Below are 24,534 nucleotides of genomic sequence, written 5' to 3'. Positions count from 1 at the left end.
CGACATCCTGCGTATCTTTGGGTCAACTTGCACAGCTCAGATGCAAAGTAATGCTTTTGCTCTGCTCTTGTCCAAGTTCCTGGGGAAATACAAGCTTTGATTCTGCTTCACAGTTGTATACTGCTGGTCTTTGCATCTGAGCTTGGCAGAGTTCCCATTTGACACTTCTTGGTATTCTGGATGTAGCATCTCAAAATTCACCTCAGTGAAATGTTTACTTGATGGACCCCCATCATAATGAGGTACTTGTTTACAAGATACGTAAGGTAGTAATATGCGTATATCCTAATTTGAGCTTTTGTCTATGAAGACTTTGCTCTTCAGAATCCAGAAGTGATTGCTTTTGTTACCTGTGGATGGTGATAAGGATATTCTTTGTTAATACTTAGTTTCATGGGCATATCAGCAGTAGTTGTATTTAGCTGACTTTTACTGCCTTACCAGTTTGAGCAGTCTTAAATTGGATGTTTGTGGTACTCCAGTGTATCAGGATATCCTGTTTTCTGTGTTCTATTGTGCAGAGTTTATGGTGTAAAGACTAATGTGAAATAAACTAGTTTCATGTATTCTGCTCTCCAAAATCCTTTTGAGCAAGGGTTTGTTTAAAGGAAGCCAAGTGTTCACATGGGGAATTAATGTGGAAGAGCAAGTAATTTAAAAGTTTGCTTGCTGACTTACTCTGTATTAGTGTCTTCTAAACCGTGCTCTGCAACAGCCTTAGCATAACATTGTGATCGCAGCCTTTGTTCTCAGTATAAGCGAAGACATAAAAGTTATGACACTTTTTTTGTTTTGTTGGTTTTTTTTGTTTATAATAGCTGCTATTACATTCATGTGTGACAAGCGATGCAACAAGAAAAGATCATGTGGACGACACAAGTGTACTGAAGTTTGCTGTGTGGTAAGTTTACTGGTGGTATAAAATTGTTCATTGTGATGTGTGTTTAGTTTTGGTTGTGATGTTAAAAGACTTTTTTGCTTTTGTATCTTTCCATTTTTGTGCCTCTTCAGTCTCTATTTGCAGTATTGGTCATGCTCAAAAAGTTTGTGTGTGTGCACTTATTTTGCAGCATTTGTTTTATGGGTATCATTATAAATGTAAAACCACGTTCCAGCCTAAATGCAATTAAATCACTGTAAAGGTGCTTTTTGTCAATGCAGTGTTTTTCCAGGGAGAATGGGGAGGGGAAGGATATTACTTAATACAAGAAGCATAAGCTATGATATAGCTATGTCTGCAACAGAGGTCTTAACAGAATCCGCTTTAAAAATTGTGTATCCATATAGTGATGGAAAAAATGTATAGATCAGGCCTAAGCTATTTTTTGTACTGTACAGTTTTGTTAATTAGTAGATTATGACCTCACAGAGAAAAATAAACCAATGGGGTTTATAGTTAATTCTGCTTTTCTTTTTTTGCCTTCCCCTAGGACACAGAACATAAGTGTTCTTTGGTTTGTGGTCGTAAACTCAACTGTGGGCTTCATAGATGTGAAGAACCCTGTCATCGGGGCAGTTGTCAAACATGCTGGCAAACAAGTGAGTTACATGCAAAAGTACATTATTTCTTAGATATTAGAGAAATTTATTCACTTAACTGGTCAGAATTGGACAGAGAATGTGATCCAAATTGGCCAGAACCTGAAGAATATGCAGTTCATTTTGATTGTATGTTTTTTCATGAAAGAGTTATTTCATTTTAGATGAGTCTATTAAGTGTTGGATTTTAATAGTTAAAATTGAATTACAGTGAAATATATTCAGTTATGTATGTTGATCCAGCAGTCACTTAAAAGATTTGAGGAATCATGCAAGAAAAAAAAAAGCAGCTTAGAAAGATAGTTTCTAAGTTAAGGGAACTCTTGTTTAACAATGTAATAACTGTTAAAGATATTGAAGTATGTAGCAGAATTTGTTTAGCTGCTTAGAATTTGGACTTTCCCAACTTGGTACACTAGTGATTTTTCTCTGGACAGGACTATTTGAAGAAATAAGAGACGTCAGTTGTTTGTGTCTTTAGGCTTTCTGGTCACGCTCTGGATAGTGAAAATTAGTACTGAATTGCTAGAAATAGATGGACAGCCAGCAGGTATTAATTTTCTTAGGATTGCTGACTATTTAAAGATTTAAGCTGGTGCAATAGCTTTAGCCAGGTATGTACTCTTATTAAAAGCTATGTCAGTTGAATATCCTAGTTTTTCTACAACTGCTTTTTACCACTTGATGTAGGGGACCGTATGTGGATTATTTTGCACCATTATAATAGGTAGATAATACTAAATTTTCTGATTTTGGCCTGAAGCAGACAGAATAATGCTTCTGTTTCCTTTTGCTAGCAGAACTTCTAGTTTATCTGGAACATCTTCATATGTGATAGCAGTTTAATTAATTTTCTCAGTCTCATATTTTAATACAGGTTTCCCCTTTCTTTGTATAGTTGTAGCTTATCACAGAAGTTACAAGCTATTTACTAAATGCAATTTTTGAAAGTTGGGCAGAAAAAGCCCGTAATGAATTCTTCAGCTTGTATCCATCCTTCCACCTAGTGTTCGCTTAAGAAGTTTGAAAGCTTTCTTTAAATCCATCATTGTTAAGTCTTACAGCTGCGAATTCTAGGTTTATTTTTGCATCTGCTGTAAGCTACAATAAAACTGAGGGGAGAGTGTTTCTAGAATGGAATATAAATACTCGCCTGTAGTTCCCCTTCAGCTTTCATCAAATACTGTCTTTTGTCTAGTAGTTCTGCAGTCACTGCTGGAGAAAAGTGAGTCTCCTCTCTCAGAAACTGGATACTGCTTTGGAACTGCTCACTGAATGTGGGAAAGAGGATAATGAGATGTTGAAAGTGTGAACCAGACCTCATGACATTTGTGAAAAGGAGACAGACAGGTGTTGTACATTTTAAGGATACTGTTTACAGCTGGAAGTGTCTTAGCTGCCATAGTACACGTGTCTCTCCTATATCATTGACTATGTCTGTGTGTATAAGAACTCAATTTTTCTGTGGAGACCAAATTTTCATGGAAACATCCTGGAAAAGAGAAGGTACTAGAGCCTCTAAAGCTCACTGTGGTTGAAATAGCATTGTAGTCTGTCTTAATAGCTTATGAATATGATGTGCACGCTGACTGTACCTCTCTAAAAAAAAAAAAATAATTGTTTGTGTCCAAACATTTCTCTTGACAAAGCAAAATAGTAATCTGAATGTCTCAGAAGTCCTGTTAGTTACTGCTGGTCCAGTTGAGTCAGAATGCACAGTTTTTTCTGAATGGTTGTTTTTCTTCACTGGATTTCATGGGTTTGATCTTCAAGATCATTAAACTTCTCCACATTGCTGCAGTATTTTTGAGGATTGTATTTCACTCTCAGACCTAAGATTCAGATGCCTGTCTTAGCCTGGAGAGACCTAAGGATTGTCTCCCCTGTAGATTGTTCCACTGTTGGATGTGATGCAGTTGAGAGGACAAGCTTCATTTCTGCAATTTTGCAGTGAGGCCCTTTTTTGAGCACAGGAAAAGCAGCTACCTACTCAAGGAACCAGATACTTATGATCATTTGGCTTAAACCTTTGTGTCCCTGAAGTCTCCCATTCTGAATCTGTCCAGAGGTAAATCAGCTAAGCAGTATCTTCAAAGATTTCTTACCTGCTTTCCTTGGATGCTGCTAGTTGAGATTTCAGAGGCATACATTGTGTGATTCTGACCCTGTAGCTGATGGGGAGTGCTTCTCAGCACTAAGTAGTTCATCCTTGGCTCTCATCTACCTGTCTAGCCACCACTTTGCAGTTGGGCTGCACCAGCCATTGTATCATGTGCCGTGCCACAGTCAGCTGCAAGCCACTTGCCACTCATTAGATTGGATTTCTTGCCCCTGGCTCCATCTCCACTACTGGTTTTGCTGGGAATGGCGAGGGCTGGCATCAAGATGCAATACTAGAGTACATCTACACCTCTGTGGTTCTGTGTGCTTCCCAGGTACTTTACCTTTCTAGTGTCATTTCCTCAGTGCTGAGAGGTGAGGTCCCTTTCTATGCCAGGATCTCTTTATACACATCCAGTCTACTTCAAGACGGCAATATATCTCTTGGGGAAAATAAACGATGTCAGCATTAGACAGCTTTTTTCTTAAGTTGTCAGATGTTGTATTTCTACTCTTCGGATCAGACCTCTCTGCATTCCCTCGCCATTATCCTGATTAGTGCTAGTGAAGGAACCTTCATTATAGTTAAGATTCTTCACCCTATAACTTCTTATCAATAGCAAGCAGCCAGTGTAGCTGTCTGACACTCAGGTCTTCCAGGGACCTTGGCCTCTGGTCTTTCGTCTTCCTGGACCGAGGAAGATTTGTGGCTTTGAAGCCTGGAGGGTTAAAGGTTGTTTCAAGACCTGTAGTAAGGGTCAACAAAAACCCTACTCTTTCCCATGCTTGCTTTACACACAAAATCCATGGACATTCTGAAACTTCTCAGCTTTTTCTACTTCTTTCTACTTCTTTCTTCTAACCCTTAACATTTTGTTCTCCCCAGCATTCTTATTTGCTGGAATTTATTGTAACTGAGTTTCCTTAGACAAAAGTTATGATCCTTTCTACTAACTGCTGCACTCTAAGATACATAGGCAAATGACTAGGACCTGGCCTGAGATTTAACTGACTGAACAGACAATAAAAAAACAACTGGACACGAGAAATTTCTGAACATAACAAAAAACACAGTGAAAAGCTGACAAAAGTTTCAGATAGTGCCATGAGAAATGGATGGATTTCACAGATATTAAGGGTGAGAGATGACTGAGCTTCACAAATAATTGGAGGAGGGGGGTATTGGGAACCTTTTGGGGAGTGGAATATTGCAGAACTTAGGTATTTGTGTGATGCTGGGATGACCTAGCTAATGATACCAGAAATAGCAGATTTGGGTACAGATGTAGCTAAACTGGGACCAATGGAGAGAAACTTATTTTGGTAGATTATTTGGGAGGAATCAAGGTGGATGCATGGGAAAATGGAGAGAAGGGGAGATAAAAAGCACCATTTGCACAAATGAAGCTGCTGGTCAGTGCACCTCTCTGACAGAGCCCTGTGCACCTGATGACAACTGTCTATCCTGTCCTAGTTAAGAATAAGATTTAATATCTTTCAGTGTAATCTCATTCTCTATTCTGTGTGTGAGAGGTCTAAGTGCCAGCAACTGGAGACTTGGCTGCAGATCATGGGAGCACATAGTCTCTATGCTAGCAACTGGAGAGACCAGACAGACTTACTGTACTGTATGCCAGCAGCTGGACAACGGGGTCACAAGTTACAGGGGCTCTTTGGTCTGGGTGCCAGCACCTGGAGAGACCAGGGTGTGTGCGCGCGATTCCCTTGTTAATTTCAGTCCTGTGTGTGCCTGTGTATGTCTGGATAATTTGCTAATGAACATGCTTCAAAGCTGGACTGACTGACTAGTAGGAGGAGATCTGCCTCTGGAAATACCCAAGGTTTCAGCCAGTGACTGGGCAAGGGGTCTGTCCAGGTATGGATATTAGACAGAGCCTATGCTAATATTTGAGATCCATGAATGTGGTGTGCATGTGAATCTAGAGTGTATGCGTGTGTGTGTCTTCACTAGTGTGTCTGTGTCTTCACTAGTGAACTTGAATCCTGATGAGCTGGAGAGGAGGAAGAGGACTTGGCTATTGGTATTCCTGTTTACGTGAATCTTGTTCAGTTGGCTCTGTGGTAGCCTGTGCGCCATGTTATTGCCATGTATGTATTGAGTGTCTTGTCTCTCTGGAATATGTGTTCAGTCTTGCTACTGGCTGGACCTGCATATTGATCCAGCAGCCATCATATCCATGGAAGTGGGGCAGTAGGAACCTTTGGGGTTTTAGAGTTCAACAGATTTTGCTTTGGTAGACTAGAAAGGAGGAATCCTGTGATTCCCAGAGTCAGAGAACTTGCTGAATTCAGCAGCTCCCTTAACACACTCGTCTTTTCTTCAGGTTGGAATTGTTGTTTTGTATTTTTATTGCCCCATTATTCTCTTACCTCCTCCATCATTCTCTCTTGTTCTCCCTGATCCACTATCTCTTTATTCGTTTATAGACCAACCAAATTCTCTTTTTGTTCTCAGATCTTTTATATGAGTTCTGATGTTAATATTTTCTCTTAGCGTCATGTTCTTCTAAAGATTTATCTGTTTGAACTGTAGTTTGCATTGCAATCAGTCTCCCTCCCAGTTTCTTTATAGTCTGAAAAACAGCAGTGAACTGTATTTATTTTTGTGCAGTTTAAGTTTTAGTTGGGGTGGTGTATGTAAATATTTCTATTCCTTTGTTTATTTTATCACTGAGATTTGGAACCTTGTGATAAGAGTTCAAAATCTGTTTCCCAAATGTGGAAGGGAAAAAAAAAAAGAAGGAAATGTATACTGCCTGAAACAGAGGACTTCCAAAACATACAAAGTTGGCTTTGAAGTATTTGGACAGGTTCATAAGCTGCTTATGAGGATCTATGTAATACTATATGCCATGAAGAAGTATACAGAAGAAATTATAGGAAGAAGTCTACAGACTGGCGGCCTTTTGCTAATTTTCTCTGGAATCTTCCCAGTACTATGTGCAGGGCTTGACAAAAGGACAAAATCTAACCACTGGTCTGAAAAAGTGATGGCAGGGGGAAGTTCAGAGAACAAGATTTGGATGGTGTGCTTTCTGGAAGGGAATTCAAGAGAGATCTCCCCATTTTTAAGTTAAGGATAGAACAGCAACAGCTTTCAACTTGACATGAGCATTTCTCTTGCTCCAGTTCAAAATGTTGCTGTCAAAGAACCACTCTCTAAAAGCAAGCATAATTCCTAATGAAGTGATCATAGTCCAGTTTTCTTGTAGGAGCCACAAAAACTAATAAATTCACTACAGTGGTGCTTAATATAAAAAACCCAAAGCTGGAGTAAAACATTTGCATGTTATTTAAAGATTTCTCATAGTGGAGAAGTGCAAACACATGTAGCCATTGGGATTTATTTGACTTGTCTTTTCAGGTTTTGACGAGTTAACCTGTTATTGTGGTGAATCCGTGATTTACCCCCCTGTCCCCTGTGGCACCCAGCCACCAGAGTGTAAAAAAACATGCACCAGGCCACATGACTGTGATCATCCAGGTAAGTCAGGCCATTCAGTTTTGCTTGGGTGTTTTGTTTTGTTTTGTGTTTTTTTAATCAAAATGTAGAAAAGTGTACGTAGGTCTGCTTGAAAATATATTTACTTTTTTATTAGATGCTTTTTCAGTAGTTGTGAATATTTCCAAAAGTCTACACTTAAAAGCCAACCAACTAAAAACTTGCCATGAATACTAGTAGTGGTTCTTCTGATTGGTAAAAGCATTGGATTTTTTTCTGATCATTATTAATAGTCACAACACATTAAATACTATATTCCAAAGATTAAGTGCTCTATTGGAACAGTAGCATAATCTAGTGAACAGTTAGTTTCTATGTTCCTTGGAATTACATTGGCTGATTGCAAAAAATATAGCACAGGTCAAACAGATATGCTTTCTGACAAATTCTGTCTCATAGTATAACCCTGCTCAGAAGTTACAAAATTCTCTGCTATTTCATTTAGAAAATATGGAATAATATTCACTTAAAAATCTGCCATCATAATTTTTAAAGAGTACTTTAAAGAACAGATTATCCTTGCATGAAGCATCATGCTTCCCATAAATTGTGTAGTTCTGAAACGCAAACTCATGTTTAATAGTCTTTACTGTCTCTTTTAATGCATTTGACTGAAGTATGCTAATAAAACTGTGCTGGCTTTTATATTTCTGTGACTGCAGTGTACCATTCATGTCATAGTGAGGAGAAATGTCCACCCTGTACCTATCTCACTCAGAAATGGTGTATGGGCAAGCATGAAGTAAGTCTGGACACTTAATGTTTTTGAATACTAAATAATGTTCTAGGACTGTAGGCTTAGATTTTTGTGGCCTCTTTGGAATGCAATATGTTACTGGAGTTTGAGTTTAATGTGATTAAATTAGAAAAGAGTATCTTCTATTCCATACACATTCAGACCAACTGCTATATTGGACTATGATATAAAGAAAACCTCAGTCTTCATGCTAAGATATCTTAGTATTACGATTCTTGCGTGGACAGTGCAAATGAAGGTGTGAACAGCAAAAGTGCTTTGAGATTTGCATTTGCATTTATAATTTTTCATTTTTAGCTGTCATCTTTTTCATCCCCTCTTCCAGCTGCGAAGTAATATTCCTTGTCATCTCACTGACATTTCCTGCGGACTTCGCTGCAATCAAATGTTAAAATGTGGAATGCACAAATGTAAAAGAATCTGTCATAAAGGAGAATGTCTTATAGATGAAGAGTGTAAACAGCCATGTGTTATTCCAAGGCTATATTGTAATCATCCCTGTATGGCTCCATGTCATCCTTCTTCACCCTGCCCGACAACATCCTGCTGTGCAAAGGTTAGATACCCAAAGAAAATTCACTGCAAATTCACAGGCGAATTGTATGGTTTAATTATCAGCCAATAACAATTGTGACAAAAAAATGACATTTGTATATTGAGTGCATGACATTTTTTCCATAAACTTACAATATTGAATTTTTTTAAAAAAACTATTTATCACTTTTAATTAGCCATTATTCCACTAAAATGGGACTTCTTAAAGGAATAAATTTACCTCCCTCACACCCCTCCACGGCCATAAAAAGACAAAAGTTTAAAAAAGCTGCTCTCGTGTGTGATACAACAGGTTGATCTTCAGTGTGAATGTGGAAGAAGAAAGGAGAGTATGATTTGCTCAGAAGCATCTAATACATATCAAAGGTTTGTACTGTAATAATTCTTTTAATTCCTCACTGGACTTCTTTGCAGTTTGATTAAATTTCAGGCTTGACTAAATATATTTAATTCACAAGCTTTTCCACACTTTTTTTGTACTTTGACATACCCCTCTTTTTTTTTTTTTTTTTTTTTAATTCCCCTGAGCTTTCATACCAGCTATGCTGTACTAGAACATATTCCTCTTTTCACTGTTTTTAGTCTGCGGTGCTGTGCCAAAGCTTGAATCTCCCATCTGTGGAACTCTGCTCTACCCACATAGAGCAATTAGATACAGACTAACTGGGCAGGTCCAGATTCAGGCTCCTGAATGTAGGTGATTACATATAGCAGTCCATGTGTGAGTTGCTGTCTAAGTTTCCCTTAATGTGTGATGGAACTTAGTCAATACAGATGATGGAAGCTAAAGAGTGATTTAAAGTCATTCTGAAATAGCTAAATTTAGGCCAAAGAGCTTTGGCATCTAAATCTTGGTTCTTTATATGCAAACTGAGTCCTACCCAACTCCATTTATTGCAATAGATTTGTCTCCAGATCCTATTTCTAAATTTATTTCTCTTTCTCTCTTACAAGAGAGGGCAAGGAAGGGACAAGGAAAAGAAGAAAAGTAGGGCTTTGAAAGTTTTGAAATGAAAATAGCAAAACAGTAGTAATAATAATAAAAATAAAAAACCTTACTCTGAGGCTGTGATTGAGAGGGAGTCAAAAAATTAATCTAGAGAGTTGATATGCAACCAGAGTTCTGCTCTGCATCCCAGTTGATAGGAAAGCACAGTCCCAGATTCTTCCTGTCTTTCAAAGAAAGCTTCCTAATGATTGTTTTATTTGGAACTGGTATTTGAGGGTCCAATACTAGTCCATCTTAGGATATGCTGCTTTGTTGCTACTGAACACTGCCCAGATTCAAATTCTGACAGAAGATGGCTTAGCATCTATGTAATAGGTGCTTAATACTACCTAATGGAAACGAGGAGAAAAATGTGCTAATCGGAAACAGTTAAGAACAATTGTAGTCAATACTAAGTTGAATACAAGATAGACTTACGGGAGTGGTGATCATTTTTTCTTTTTTAGAAAAAAAAGGGGGGGTTAAGATCTGTCTCACTATGAATACAAATCAGAAGACTGACTCAACTTTGAAATACCAGTTTAAATTGACACATGCTTGTCATTACATTACCTTCCCAGCTTATCATTAATTACAAGGCCAGATTTTTGAAGGCTGTTATTTCTGCACTGTTTATAGCTCAGGCACTGCAAAAATATTTGTATGAGGAAAATGGTTCTTTGAAGTCAGTGAGAGTTCTTGCATGCATAAGCTGAACACATGTATGTTTTTATCTAATCAGAGCCCAAGTCAAGAGGAAGGGAAAGAAACAATCAGTTTAAAGCAAGTGTTTGTATCTGTTTGTTCAAATGTGTTCATATATGTTTACAAATTACTCTTGGCCCATGTGATATTAACAAAAGCAGCATTTAATGCCAGCTAAGTTTGTATGATAACTCCAACTGTTCAGGTTGCTGAAAGATTAAAATATTCTGATTTTGAGGGAGTTAGGTTTGGCTTTTTTCCCCACTATCTACACACTTGGGGAGAAAAAAATAATAATAAAAAACCCCAAAAAAACCAAGCACAACGAAGTAACTCTTGTAGTACTACTGTGGAAAGGTCAGCAAGTTAATGGGGTATCCAAGTTCTCTCAAAAGATACAGGCATGATGAAACAGCTTTGAGCTTTGCCAGTGAATGTCAGTGAAAGAATGCCCAAGGGAACAGGAAAGGGAGTGTGCTGCTATATCTGTATACATGATAAAAATGATGATGTCATATCATCTAATGGCCCATTACCTAGACTCTGTCACCACCTGATAAATATGAAGCTGATGATGCATCTCAGTGCTTTTTGGTTTTATGAAGTATGATTATCCTCCTTCCTGATAGATGATTAGTTCTCTGAATGTGATGCAAAACATAGAGACAAACATATTCTTTTATCTGAATTTAACAGAAAAGATGGTTCAGAGGATAGAATGTTCCATTTTCAGGATTTTGTTTGAGAATGGTGTGGGATATTTCACTAAAAACTTGCTGTATATTTCAGTTACAGAAATTTTAGCCAGAAAATCAGACTGGGAAGGCTTGTTATTGAAGGGAATGATGAAGAATCTTTATAAAGAAAATTGTAACCGTCTCAGTAGGCATTTTGCTCTTTCCTTATGGCTTGTATCATCCCTATTTTCTAAGCAAATTTCTAAGTACTTTATAAATTCACTTTACAGGTTTTAGTTGCACACAGTTTAATCACATTAAAATTTAAAAAGACAATTAAAGCTATACGGTCAGCTGTAGTTTGAATATTAAGCAGGTGAGAAGAAAGAGTATTTGCATTGCCTAGTTTAGACTTGCTTAGAATTGATGCTCTGAAAAATTCCCTGAAGAAGCATGTCCAATTGTTAGTCTTGCTCCTAGTTGCTTGAGGGAGATGAGAGAGAGAGAGTAACCTCTTAATTTACGTAGCTAGATCAGACTCCTAAAACTAGGTGATGTGGAACTAGAGTCCCATTCTGCAACCTGATGAGGAAACAGTCTGTCTTATTACTTTCACCTGGAGGTTTAAATCTGCAGCTTTATACACCTTTTCAAAAGTTTGTGTTGCCTCAAATGAAATCTAACGCTCTTCTTTTCCAGAATAGCTGCTATATCTATAGCCACTAAGTTAACAGATCTACAGCTTGGGGATTCGGTGGAAATCAGTAGGCTTATTACGAAAAAAGAAATGAAGCAGGCCAGGTAAGGAGATACATGTACAAACATACTTGAAACCCTTGTGTGTACCTGAAACATAGGTGATGTGGAAAATACATAATATTGTGAGCAAAATCCCAGCTAAAATAGGAAGACTTTAAATAGCCTGAGTCTACTGTAACAATACTGCTAAAAGAGTATTTTGCAGTTCCTTAGCGGTTCGTATTTTTGCTTTCATGTAGAATGAGTTCTCTACCATTGGCTGGTTTGTTGTTATAATTAAGTATGGCACAGTATAATTGTGGTTTCAGAGTTTCTTTCTACCCAGCAAACTCCTTAGAGTTCCTCTGGATTTTTTTCAGATTTCTAGACAGTATAACTTTTTGCTATTATCTTCTGTTTCAGCATCCAGCATTCCTTCCTGGATGATTAATAGGGTGTATTTTCCCCTAGTCATCATCTTACTATTAATAATATTTTTCTATTACCCTTTTTAGATTTCTTATATTTGTATCTCAATTTGATTTGCACTTCTGTTCTCATACTCTGGCTTTTGCACTTCTGTGTTCTCATACTAGCTGACACTGCAAATCTGCTTTTAAGTCACAAAAACACTTATGACTTAAGTTTGGTGATTTTCTGTTCCTCCTGATGTTCCTCAGGATTGGAATAGCTTGTCTTTTTAGTATCATTTCTTTAAGGAATTGTTAAGTTTCTCCAACATCCTTCTGTCAGAAACTTGACTTCCTGAAGTCTTTGCCCTTGAAGTCCCTAATTTCTGTTTTTAGTTTATTTTCTTTTACCATCTCTCCTCTCTTAATTGTGAATTTGATTATTTTGGAGTCAGTCTCTTATGTGTGTTAAAATCTAATATTCCTTTATATTGTGTAAAGTCAAAATAGTGAAATTTCCTATACAGTTGCTTCATGACTTCCTGTATCAGAAGCTTATACCAGCATACTTCAAGAAATTTTGCTAGTCATTCTGTTCTGTTTATTTGTTTGATGTCTGTGAAATTGGAGCACATTATTACCAAGTCCTTTTGGATAATTTTCTACACTGAAATAACTTTAACTCTGAATGTATGGGCAAGATGAACTAACAGCAGAAATGGCGCATGGGAACACCTGCTCATCCCAGTCTCCAGCTTTGTTCTAGTTGGGCCAGTGTCATACATCAGAAGAAAGTGGGGGGGAAAAGCAAGGTGAAAGAGGGAGAGCCGTACTGATTCCTGTGTGCAACTTTAAAGAGTGTGATATGAGTACTGTATAAGCATGATATAAGAAAGACACAAATAGGGAACAGTAATTGTGCCCTTTTTTAGCCTACCCTGTTTGTTTCAATTAATTGAATACTTGAAAATGTACAATATAAGCATTGTTTTTTCTCTTTAGAATTACTGTAGAATAATCTCTGCTTTACACAGATTGAGCCTCAACTACTTTGTTCCTATTTGTATCACAATGCCAACCAGATACAAATATACTCAACAATATGAAGCCAACTTCAGCTTCTTCAAAAAAAGTCACTGTTTAAAGAAAGCAACCATTTGACAGTGCTAGAACTTGGAGGGGAGCATGGGGGTGTGGGGTCGTAGAAGAAGGGGGGATGACTTTTTCAGCTATTGAAGCTGCAAGTCTGTTATAACAGCGGTATACTTGCCAGGAGAGCAAATAAGACACCAGTGTCTCTGTTGGTGTCCCAGCCTTTGCAATGTGTAATATAAATTGTGTTGTAGTTACTGCTGCACATCTTTCTGTGTGGGCAGACTTATACTGCCCTTTCCTTGAATAGCTGAAATTACCAGAGATGACTTTTCTTTGTGCAAATCTTTCCTAATATGATATCTGAACTGTGGCAGGTAGCCTTTATTCAAGGACAGTCAGAGGAGGTATTCTCCCTTCCCCATTCTTTTAATCTATGAAATACCAGGGCAGAGGGGAAAAGAGATGGTGGCACATAAAATATTTATTCTTAAATTTCTAGTTTATTGTCAAACTCCAGTATTTTCAAAGTAACTTAGAAATCTGCTTCATTCATTTACAGTAGCAGAATATTGTATGCAAACTGTGCAGAGACTTCCTTTCTTTGTTTCTCTGGTCTTGTCTGTAGACATTTTATACTTTAGTTTGGTTTCCTTATTAGGGGGTGGGGGGTGTGTGTGTGTGACAAATTTGGTCAGTCCTAGAGTAGCTTCTCTAAGTTGGCTACATTACTCTTTTAGAGGAGGGGAAAATGATTCTTCAAGCAGATGACTTTAAACAGTACCACGTTGACCTTAGAGTGCAAGTATGTTAGCTTTCTTCTGCCTCCTTCGAGAAAACCACCGGAAGTTCTGGATCCTATAGTTGTGTGTCTCCAAACATAATACATGTCACTGAATGAACCAGTTTCCCCTGTAGAAATTACTTGTTCGAAATCAACAGAATCAATTCACTTATGCAGTCTAAGGGGCAGAAGTTTGTAACTGCCGCTGTGAAATTCTGGAGAACTCTTGATCCTTCTCTGACATTTTAATCCCTTAAAGTAAAATTATGAAGTACTTTTCAAAGATGAGACAGAAAACTGAAATTCATAACTCTACAGACACTAGAAGTTACGGGCTCAGTTGAAATACTGATTTTTATGGTGCATCATAATCCTCCGTACGCATACCTAACTCCTGTTTTCCCTGGCTGATGTCTCTTTCTGATGCATAGGAGTAAGTGACCTTGTCACATCTTCTTTATCTAATTTCCCATCCTTCCTAGCATCCCCTCAATGCTGATATCAACTGCATTTTTTTCTCAAATTTACCAATATAATAAAATCTAATTTAGAAGCTGTTTTTCTCAGCTTCTATATGGCTTTGGTAATTGCTGCTTCTGTTCAAGACCTGGAGAAGGGCTTGTGTGCTCAAAGATCTTTAATTGTTGTTTGTTTGTTTGTTTGTTTTTAGCTGTATTATCTGATCTAATACAATAAACTATTCTCACACACTCTTCTTACTTCTTTAGGCTGTGATAATAGTATGACACCAACAAAGCTTCAGTTTGAAAAGTATGAGTAGCAGCAGTGATTCTAATTGTATTTTTCTTTCATAATTCAGGTTGCAATGTGATGAAGAATGCTTAGCTCTTCAGAGGAACAGGTGGGCAATGAACTTGCTTGCTTTTTTTCAGAAGTAGTCCAGGTTCAGAAAGTTAATGCTGTGTGTGTGTTTAAAAAAAACCACCAAAAAAACCTTTCCTGCATGACCTAGAGAACTGATAAATGTGGAGATGATTCGTGTGTTACAGGGATCTATACTGAGTGATCCAAGATCTCACTAGACTATTGTAGTGAAAAGTTCTAAATGAGTAGTTTCAAATGGACAGACTGTATTTTTTGCGAGCTGTTCTTCTGTGTTAGTAACCTGTATCTTTACTTTTCAATGACAGCACGTTTGGGAGGCTGGGGAGGGTTGTGTGTTTATTTTTGTTTGGCTGTGTTTTTGTTATGTTTTGTTTTTTCCCTCCTACCCTCAAATTTAGGCGTCTTGCTGAGGCTCTTGAAATAGATGATAATTCTGATCCTTTTAACATCCGTTCTTCTGGACCAAAGTACAGTGACCTTTTAAAAGAAGATGCGAGGTATGTGTTGCAATGACAGGTGTCATAGGTAAATAGCGTTGAGAGCAAGATGGGAAATGCAGGATAGTTCTATTTACTCCTGTAAAAATGCCCGTGTTTACTCTTCTTTCCAGCCTTGGCAATAAGTGATAATTGAGGCAAAGGAGGTTATGTGCACTTCTCAAGATCTCCAAAATGAGAACCTGAAAAGTAAAAAGTGCTTGACGGGTTGCTTTGTTCTCTAACAGGACCAAATGTAGAATGGGAACATCGTTTTCCACCATTCTTCTCACTGCAAATCAGTACCTGTACTTCTCACGTCTCCACTGCTTTCATACACAACCAACCCCCATCTCGGTGCTCCTTGTAAACTTTTCAAGACAAAGACAAAAGTGATAGCTAAGTAATGAAATATGCTCTCATAGCCTGACATAATTTCCCTCCACCAGTCTCATTTATTTTTTTGCCTTACTGCCTTTACTTTAAACATAAAGAAATGGAATTAATAAAACACTTGATTGATGCAGAGCTAAGCCTATGCCAGTGCTGACTGCAAAGGCTGCTAGACTGAAACATCTGAAAATGAGGCAATAGAAAGTCAAGGTAATATCAAAAGCATCACACTCATAAATACTACACAATCTGGAATGACAGGGAGGGGTCAGACACGTTTTTAAAAAGATGCTTGAATGATAAGTGTCATCTAAGAAGTTTTTACTCTTGTGTGTGTTTGTAGGCATGACACTAGTTTTTACCAGCTCTAAGTTTTTAGAACAGCTGAATCTGTTTTGCTCTTGCTTGACTATCCTAATGATCCGTAAATTTCATATTTTTGTGAGGATGTTTTCTACTTGAAAATCCTGTATTTAATTTGCTGATGTATTGAGATAAGTGAAAATTTCACATAAATAGCCACACAGAATTTGAGTAAATCACCTCTTGCTTTACTTCCAACTGATTACTGCAAGATAAGAGCTGCAAGATAAGAGCTGAGTGTTTTCATTGTGGAGGTACTGTTTTATTAGTATTTGCACCTAAAAGTGGTGTTTTATAGGGACTATTCTCTTAAGTGTATATATAGAATATGTTTTGCTCTACCTCTTTCAGAAAACGAAGCACACATTTTCACTTTCTTACTGTGTTGAATATCGTGTGTCATGTGTGTAGTCCCTTCTCTTTTTTTGGAGTACAATCCAATCTCACCTTCCTGTCAGTCATTCTCTACCCATAGTGCAACATTCATCTTTCATGAAGAGAACTGACCAGAATCATGTGCTGTGTTCCAGATGGTCTAACAGACACCTTGAAAAGTAGCCTTAATGCTTCCACACTTCTCTGTGAAAATATCTCTTCTCAGTCATGCTGCAATTTTACTTGCATTTCCTTTGTAGCCACTTTATTTTGGTAACTCATGATAAACTAATACACACAGGCTATTCTTACTGATTCACAGCTTAAAGCAAAAGTATTTGTTAGTCCTCAAGTCAATGACTTTGCGCACTGAATTACTGGATTTCATTTATCTAGTCTTCAAGAGAAATTATTTTCTCCCTGCATTAACGTATCTCTCTTTACATGAGCAGCAATCTGCGATTTGTAAAGCTTTATGAACTTACTTCCTTGACTGCTCTTGATGATCTTTTATCTCAGTAGTCTTGCGAAATGGCAGGATCTACAAAGTGTATCTGTTACAGTATTTGTTTCGGGTAGCTCAGCGTTCTATATAAGTTTTGACAGATGAGTTTATTCTTGCTTGAGCAGGTCACTCCAGTAATGCAAGAGTTCAAGGCTTGTGGTTTTCTGCAGAGCGTAAGTTATACATCTATGTATGGGATCTCAGAATGATGAGAAACAAGACAGCTGCCTTCCTGTGCATTCAGGGTCACTGCCTCAAGAAGGTGGCAGCTGCCAAAACCATGAGTAGAATGCTGTGATATTATCTTGTTTAGGTAATCCATTGATCTGTGAAGCTGATACACTGTCAAGGGCTGAAAAAAATGCACATCTACAAATGAGAACTTGAGAAAGCTGTGAGAAAACTCCTGATTTTGAGCTGTAATCTTTAATTACAGAACCTTAAAGCTCCAAGATGCAGTACAACTCCAGGTAACAGGAAGAAGATGAGTAAGCGGAAGCATGCCAAGATAATGTCTCCTTTGTGGGAGAGTGACAGGAGAAGGGAGCACCAGGAATAGCATGGTAATGCTGCTGCATGCTGATCTTGCTGATGCGTTAGTCAGAATCTGACAAGGAGTCAGAAGAAAACTCTCTACACCATACAGCTTTACATGAGGAGATATCCTGCTGCCAAGGGGAATCCGTCTTCTAGTGTGGAGATGACTGTACCAGCACAACTGAGTGCAGATCAGGGGGTACAGATCCACTGGGTGGACACTTCAGCACTGACCTTTCTAAGAGGCTCCAAAAACAGAGAGAGCAAGCAAATGCTCAAGTTGGCCTGTTGACATGAAGTTGAATGGTAGACTGGCACAAGTATCAATGACAAGGATGGTGTAAGGCTGCTATTGGATGAATTAAGACTACTGGAGAAGGAGAGGAGGACATCTGGAATATCTGACCACATGGAGCTACACAGAAGAGAATTTTCTTATTTTGTCACTGGCTGTGCAAGACCCCACAGCAGCTGTATGGACCAGGGAAATCTCAGATCAAATGGTTAAGTCTAGAGACACACAGAGGGAGATGGGTCCTTTGTAGGCATCTTCTTAGCCAGTCTTCCCAGGAGTTACCCTCCACATACTGTTGTAGACAATGAAGGCAGAGCCAAGCACTCCTGTGTATGATCTGGCAACAGAAGCAGCGTATATGTTTAGGGGTAGGAGACCTTTGTAGCTTTCTTAAACAAGAACTGAAGCCTGAAGGAAGGGGCAGTGAGGGCAGTTTCTTAAGCACGACTGGCAAACTGCAAGCCTGGAATGTCAAATCACTTAGAGGCAAAATCTTGTACTGGCAAGTATTGCAAGAATAAGGAGGCTTTTGGCAAAGGCAGCAAAATCTGGGAAAAGCAAAAAATATACAGCAAGAACTACAGTGAAAAACCAAGCAATGAGGAACATTCTCATTAAGTAGCGTGGTTGAGAGGAACTGAAATGGCAGTAGGCCTGCTCCTGCTTACATGCAATGCAAGGAGGTGAGGAGAAGCCTAAGGTACACCATTTATAGACACGGCACAGAAAAAGAGGCTTTCAAGTCCCACATTGCAGAATTTCAGTATATGCACTATCGGATCAGATGTGTTTATTCTAAGAACCACTTCATTTCCTTCCTGTACATTATTTTTCATTAAGTGTCTTGCAGGTTAGAACGTAAGAGCTCACAATGAGCAGCTAGCTGGTTGTTTGGCCATAACCAGCCATAAATAGCTTAATTGAAAGAATTGTGTGCAAATCATGATTTCTGTGCTAGTAAGTAATAACAATATTCCTTTTAAAATAAAACAGCAATAAAACAACACACTTGGCAAAACTTGGAAAACTTATTGTAAGAGCTCGGATGAGTAACCCAAAAGAATTAAAAATACTTGAGAAAATACTTCAGTCAGGTAATAGATACTCATCAATATCCTGGGAAGTGGAGACGCTCCATTTGGTTTTGATATGTAGTTTTGGCAGTATGAATTGTACATTGGTTAATTTGTAAATATACAAGCGAATTCCAGCTCAGGATGACCAGAAAGGAAATTCACCAAACAGGATATGAGCAAGCTGATAAGACACCGAAACAAGCAACCTAAAACTGCAAGACCAGAACCAGAGACAAGTGCAGGTGAGAAATAAGCAGTAGCCAGTTCTTACTGTCCCTACTCACCCAGGTATCTGATCAGGATCATACAGAGAAGACTACTGAACCTGCAGGATTTGGTTTTTTTTTTTTCATCTTCTTGTGAAAAGACTTACAACAGGCAGTTCTTACTGTCCCTACTCACCCAGGTATCTGATCAGGATCATACAGAGAAGACTACTGAACCTGCAGGATTTGTTTTTTTTTTTTTTTTCATCTTCTTGTGAAAAGACTTACAACAGGTTTCATTTTCTTCCTTGTCTTAATGGATAGTTTCTGTTACTCTTGGCCTTTCAAGACCTTTGCTAACAGTTGAGCTTGCCAACGTTTCTTGGCAACTGCAGGCTTCTTTTTACCCTTCAGTGAAGTGTGGGTTCATGCTTCTGCATAGCTAGGAATAAAGAGTATACTTCCTTGCATGTTGACCTGACACTCCCCTCTTCTTATGTCATGGCGGTCTAATGAGGTTTGCTCCCAAATTTGGAAGCAACAACACTGTTGAAAAGAGACTTTATTTTTTTCTTTACTGTTTCATCTAGTGATATCAAAGGAAAGTTTGATACTGTAAAGAAAATCTTACTTGTTCTTTGTCAGCCTTAGCGGCAGAGGAGTGAACAGCCTGAAGTACTATTCTTCACTCTGAACATCTAGATACAGAAGATGCATCTTCCTGTTGGATTGCGTCAGCTGTTCACTGATGCATCCAGAATTCTCTAAGACAATCCAGATGTTTGTTGAGGGTGCCTCTTTCAAAGGAAACTTTCAGATTAAGGAATACTGAAGTCCACCATTTCCTTGAAGATTCCTCAACCCAACTTATGCTCCCTAGAATCTTCCTGATGATTCCAAAGAAAAAGCAATTGGTCTGTCTCTCCCACCATCTGCATTGGCCTGCCCTTTGTTGTTGCTGTCTGAACAGTCTGTAGGTTGGGGCTCACTCAGATTGTGAGGTGGCTCAGGGTTGTTCTTCCTTGAAGTTCTTCTATATGAAAGATTCTGGAGGTACGAAGTGTACATAAAACACTTGCTTCACCTTTGAACACACATATGGGTAGTCACAACTCTGCCATTGTGTAGTATGTTACAGGCAAAAGGGAGTAAGGTCCTGCTTCTACTCTTTAGATAGTCATTGGAACTAGGGATGTTAGGTGTTGCCCATGAAATTAGTTTCTGTACAGTTCATCTGCTCCAATCCATCTCACCTTTTCCTACAGGGAAATAACACTCTCTTAATCAGTTGATTTCTGCTGCCACCCAGCCCTGTCCCCAGCATAGTATGCTTTCTGTTTTGTCTTCCTGTTTGAGCACTTCATTCTTGACTATCTTGGAATAGTCAGTGTTCGCTTAAGAAGTTTGAAAGATTTCTTGAAGCTGAGAGACATTCTAAGTATTTCTGAAAGAACTTCCACCTGGTTGATTTCACTAGTCACTTTCAGTTGATAACTCTGTTTTTATAGGCTCCTGAAGGGTTGATTTTTTTGAACATATCCCTCAGTCTGTGAGCTGGTTCCTCAGTAGGTTTTTAAATATTACACATCAGGTGCTTGTGGACCCTCTCATTGGATTGTTGGTTCCATTTTTTTCTTACCTCCTGTGATCACTTCACCTTGAAATTTGGGTGTTCATGGCTGGCATTCCATGTAGTGTTTGCTTTCTGACTCTCTGGAGTTAAGCTTGTCCTGAAGGGATCAGTGGTTTTGGTTGGGTTTTTTATTGTTGGGGGTTTTTTTTGGTTGTGTTTGTCCTGAAGGGATCAGTTGGTTTTGGTTGGGTTTTTTATTGTTGGGGTTTTCTTTGGTTGTGTTGTTTTTTTGGGGTTTTTTTTTTTAAAACCTGAGATGATTGTTGTAATATTCTTTCCAAAGCCTCATGCCACATGGACTGATGCTGTATTTCATAGCCTAGGTGTCTGGAGGCCCCTTTCTTTTTAACTCTGCAAGTCCAGGTCCTTTTTGCAGTTCTCCCAATGTAATACTTTTCTCCACTGAAGATCCAGGAGTTCTGATAACCACCTGCAATGTCCATCCACTGTTAAAAAACCTTGAAGGTTTTCCAGTGATGGGCTGAGTCCATCATGCCAGTGATCAAGTGATGTTGGTAGCCAAGCTACTCAATGTTGCTGTTTCGCATGTTTGCTTGAGACCACTTGGTCTTTTGGTGATACATGCACTTCAGCATCCAGAACTTTGGTAGGGCATCTACCAAAGATAGTAGTGCCTACTTTGGTAGGCACTTCTTGACTGATGAAATTCTGACATCATTCACAAAGTGGTGTTGTGTTGGTATGGAATGGTGCCTATATTTGAAGAAATAAGGTTATTTACTACTAACCAGCTTTGAGGTATGAAATCTTCAGGTAGCCTTTTTTCCCCATGGGGATGGTGCCTTAACCCATAACAACCTTACTTTTGGAGTTAGTTTACCTGCTTATTTAAGAACAGAGTGCAAAGCTCACCCCTAATGTTAAAGACTTTACCTACTGTGATTAAGCAAGGTAAAAAAAAAATTTTTAAAAATCCTTAATATCTCATATCAAGAATGTTTTGTTTGCTTGCAAGTAGCCTAACAGTTCTTCTTTTGTTCTTATTAATTTGTTATGCTAGACAAGTTGAAGACCAAAGTCAGTGCACTTTTCCTCTGTCTTGGAAAAGAACTCCACTCTGTTTACCCAATCTCCATTTTTTTTTTGTCTAATCATGTATTCTAATTTAAATTAATTGCCTTAATGACAAGTAATTTAAAAACACTGAAATGGCAACTTTAAAATCAAAGTTATCTATTTGAAAATGTAGAATTGTATTGTCAGACAATAGAGTTGTATCATAGAATTTTATGCTGGGTTCCAAGGGTTGAAGGGAAAATAATTCATGATTTTTGCAATAGTGATGGCATACTAACATTTCTTAAATGTAAACAGTGTAATATATAAATTAAAATGTGCTCTCATTCCTGCTTCTGATTCAGTCAATTGAGTTCTTTATTTTCAACAACAACAAAATTAATGTTATAACAGATGAAGATATTGTATCTTTGTATACCCTCTTGCCTCATTTACCTAGAATGCTGTTCTTGCAGGAAGGATTTAAAATTTGTCAGTGACATTGAGAAGGAAATGAGAATGCTTGTGGAAGCTGTAAATAAGGTCAGTATTCAGATATTCTGTATGACTTATTGTAAGAAACAGTTTTGTTTAGTTTGAGGGGAGTTTGATGTTATTGAACTTTGTTAGTACTAATAGTTATGAGTTGACACTAGATCTGTTTGGGCTCCAGTAGAGTGCACATTTTAGTTATAAATAGAACAAAATTTTTAGGAGACATAGTAGTTCAGGATCACTTTGGTGACAGCCAAGCTTTGTTTAAAGATTCAACCAGTGCTAGGCTTTAATGCATCAATGGATTACCATTAATTTTTGGATCTCCATTAATAAAGTATTAATCATCAAAGATGGTGTTTAAAGGTTCAGACTTTGAGGAGGAAAGCCTAGGTTCTTCTGATCCCTGTAGTGGAACTTGCTCACAAATTTGTGGATAGCTTCCTGCATTTGCCAGTGTGTGAGGTAGTCCTCCTCCTTCTATAAGGAGACTCAGATTCAGCCACAGTTGTTTGGCAGACTCCAGTATACCTAGAGAGGTTGATACCACAGACACAATCATAGGTTTTTCAGTGAAAGCAGAATTCTGCCTTCAGGCCTATCAGGTTAGCATATTCCTGGCTTGCTGCAGCACCATGCCTGATCCGGTATATGTGATTCAAAGGACAGTGTAAACCATACTATCCTCAGTTGCCCTTAGCTCAAGAAAGTTAACCTTCTGTAGAAAGCATTAATTTCCTTTCCTCTACCCCATGAGGACTGTTACTTAACTTTATTCCTTCTTTTTTTATGTATGATGTTTCTTAAACAATCTTTGTGCTTGTCCACCTATCTAATGTGCTTGCCCATTGTTTTCCACATTGGAATGAAAGTCTAAAAGGGGGCCATCTGTGTCTAACTATGTTCAGGTCCCTCCAACCTCAGACACTTGGTAACAGATGCATAGAACAGTTGTTATCACTTAAAAATAATTTGCCCAATGTTGTGTTGCCTGTGGTTATCCTATTTTACATACACATTTATATACTGCCTTTATTATATGCACATATGTACACAAGTGTGTACACACATATATTTCTATATAGATGATAACTGCATATACCAATGTATATGCCTATACTAATATCAAACCAAGGTATGTAATATATATTAAAAAAAAGGCAACCACAGGTCTTGAATTTGCAATATACAATGAATTAGTGACATCAAATATGACGGAACAAGAGAACCGGAGAGTGCAAGAGCATCTCCAGTGCTTTAGTTCTCAGCAGTAACCTATTTGTTAAATAATGATCCTACAAAACAGACAAATGGTGTCTGTTAAAGAGCATCTACATTGCAGAAGAGAATGAAAAAATGAAAACAAACCAGATGTGGCAATCTTTTCCCTGTCTGACCTAAAGGGAGAATTACCCAGTGGTTACTTAAGCTTTTATCATAATGAGGATGAACCAATTAGGCCCACATGACAATTCAGTATCTCAGGGATCAGTTCTGCGCCATCCTGCCCCTCAGGCTGTTGGGAATTGCTATTCCACAAGGTACAAGAAGTCCCCAGAAGTCAAATTATATTTCAAAGGGGAAGAGATTTCTTTCTAAACACCAAAGGCAAGTGACACAAGCCTTGAAGCTTGGTATACATATATTATAATGCAAATGCAGATAAGAAATCATTCTTCTTTCATGAAGTCTTCAGTAGGCAAATCCAACAGTTACCTGAGGAGTTCCATGACAATCTCAATGTTCTGTCCCTAAAAATTCTCCATTTAGTTACATATTAATTTTCACAAGGCTGTCAGATTCCTTCTTGAAATGTTTAGATTCCTGATTATCAGTACTCTGTTTAGATGCCCATTCTAGATCTGCATTATTCACATTGCTTACAAATTTCCTGTGCTTCTGCAGTAGATTGACTTGTGCCCTGCTACACGAGGCCGTAGTTATTTCACAGAATCCTGGAATGTTTGAGGTTGGAAGGGTCCTCTGGAGGTCATCTTGTACAATGCCCCTGCTCAAGCAGGGCCATCTAGAACGAGATGCCCAGGACTGTGTCCAGATGGCTTTTGAGTATCTCCAAGGACGGAGAGGCCACAACCTCCCTGGGCAACCTGTGCCAGTACTCAGTCAACCTCACAGTAAAAAAGTGTTTCCTGATGTTCAGAGGGAACCTCCTGTGTTTCAGTTTGTGCCCATGGTCTCTGGTCCTGTCACTGGGCACCACTGAAAAAAGTCTGGCTCCACCTTCTTTACACCCTCCCTTCAAGTATTTATGGACATTGATAATACCACCCCAAGCCTTCTCTTCTCCAGACTGAACAGTCCCAGCTCTCTCAGCCTTTCCTCAAGGGAGAGATGCTCCAGTCCCTTCATCGTCTTTGTGGCCCTTCACAGGACTCTCTCCAGTATGTCCGTGTCTCTAGTACTGGGGAGCCCAGAACTGGACACAGTA

At 38.4% G+C, this 24,534-nt stretch overlaps 1 protein-coding gene across 1 annotated transcript in view; it reads left to right on the top strand.

Annotated features, from left to right (window-relative positions):
• The window catches only part of NFX1 (nuclear transcription factor, X-box binding 1), a 72,920-nt gene that overhangs the window by 32,331 nt on the left and 16,055 nt on the right, over positions 1-24,534 (top strand). The window contains exons 12-21 of the mRNA XM_009289822.1: positions 819-901; positions 1,431-1,539; positions 7,025-7,144; positions 7,825-7,904; positions 8,245-8,475; positions 8,767-8,840; positions 11,544-11,645; positions 14,689-14,730; positions 15,113-15,211; positions 22,067-22,133. Of these exons, the coding sequence (XP_009288097.1) occupies positions 819-901; positions 1,431-1,539; positions 7,025-7,144; positions 7,825-7,904; positions 8,245-8,475; positions 8,767-8,840; positions 11,544-11,645; positions 14,689-14,730; positions 15,113-15,211; positions 22,067-22,133 (1,007 nt within the window). The remainder of the gene's footprint in view (positions 1-818; positions 902-1,430; positions 1,540-7,024; positions 7,145-7,824; positions 7,905-8,244; positions 8,476-8,766; positions 8,841-11,543; positions 11,646-14,688; positions 14,731-15,112; positions 15,212-22,066; positions 22,134-24,534) is intronic.

This window comes from Aptenodytes forsteri, unplaced genomic scaffold, assembly GCF_000699145.1.
Source record: "Aptenodytes forsteri isolate BGI_AS27 unplaced genomic scaffold, ASM69914v1 Scaffold234, whole genome shotgun sequence".
Taxonomy (NCBI): domain Eukaryota; kingdom Metazoa; phylum Chordata; class Aves; order Sphenisciformes; family Spheniscidae; genus Aptenodytes; species Aptenodytes forsteri.
Note: the sequence above shows the minus strand (reverse complement) of the source record. Positions and strands in the feature narration are given on the sequence as shown.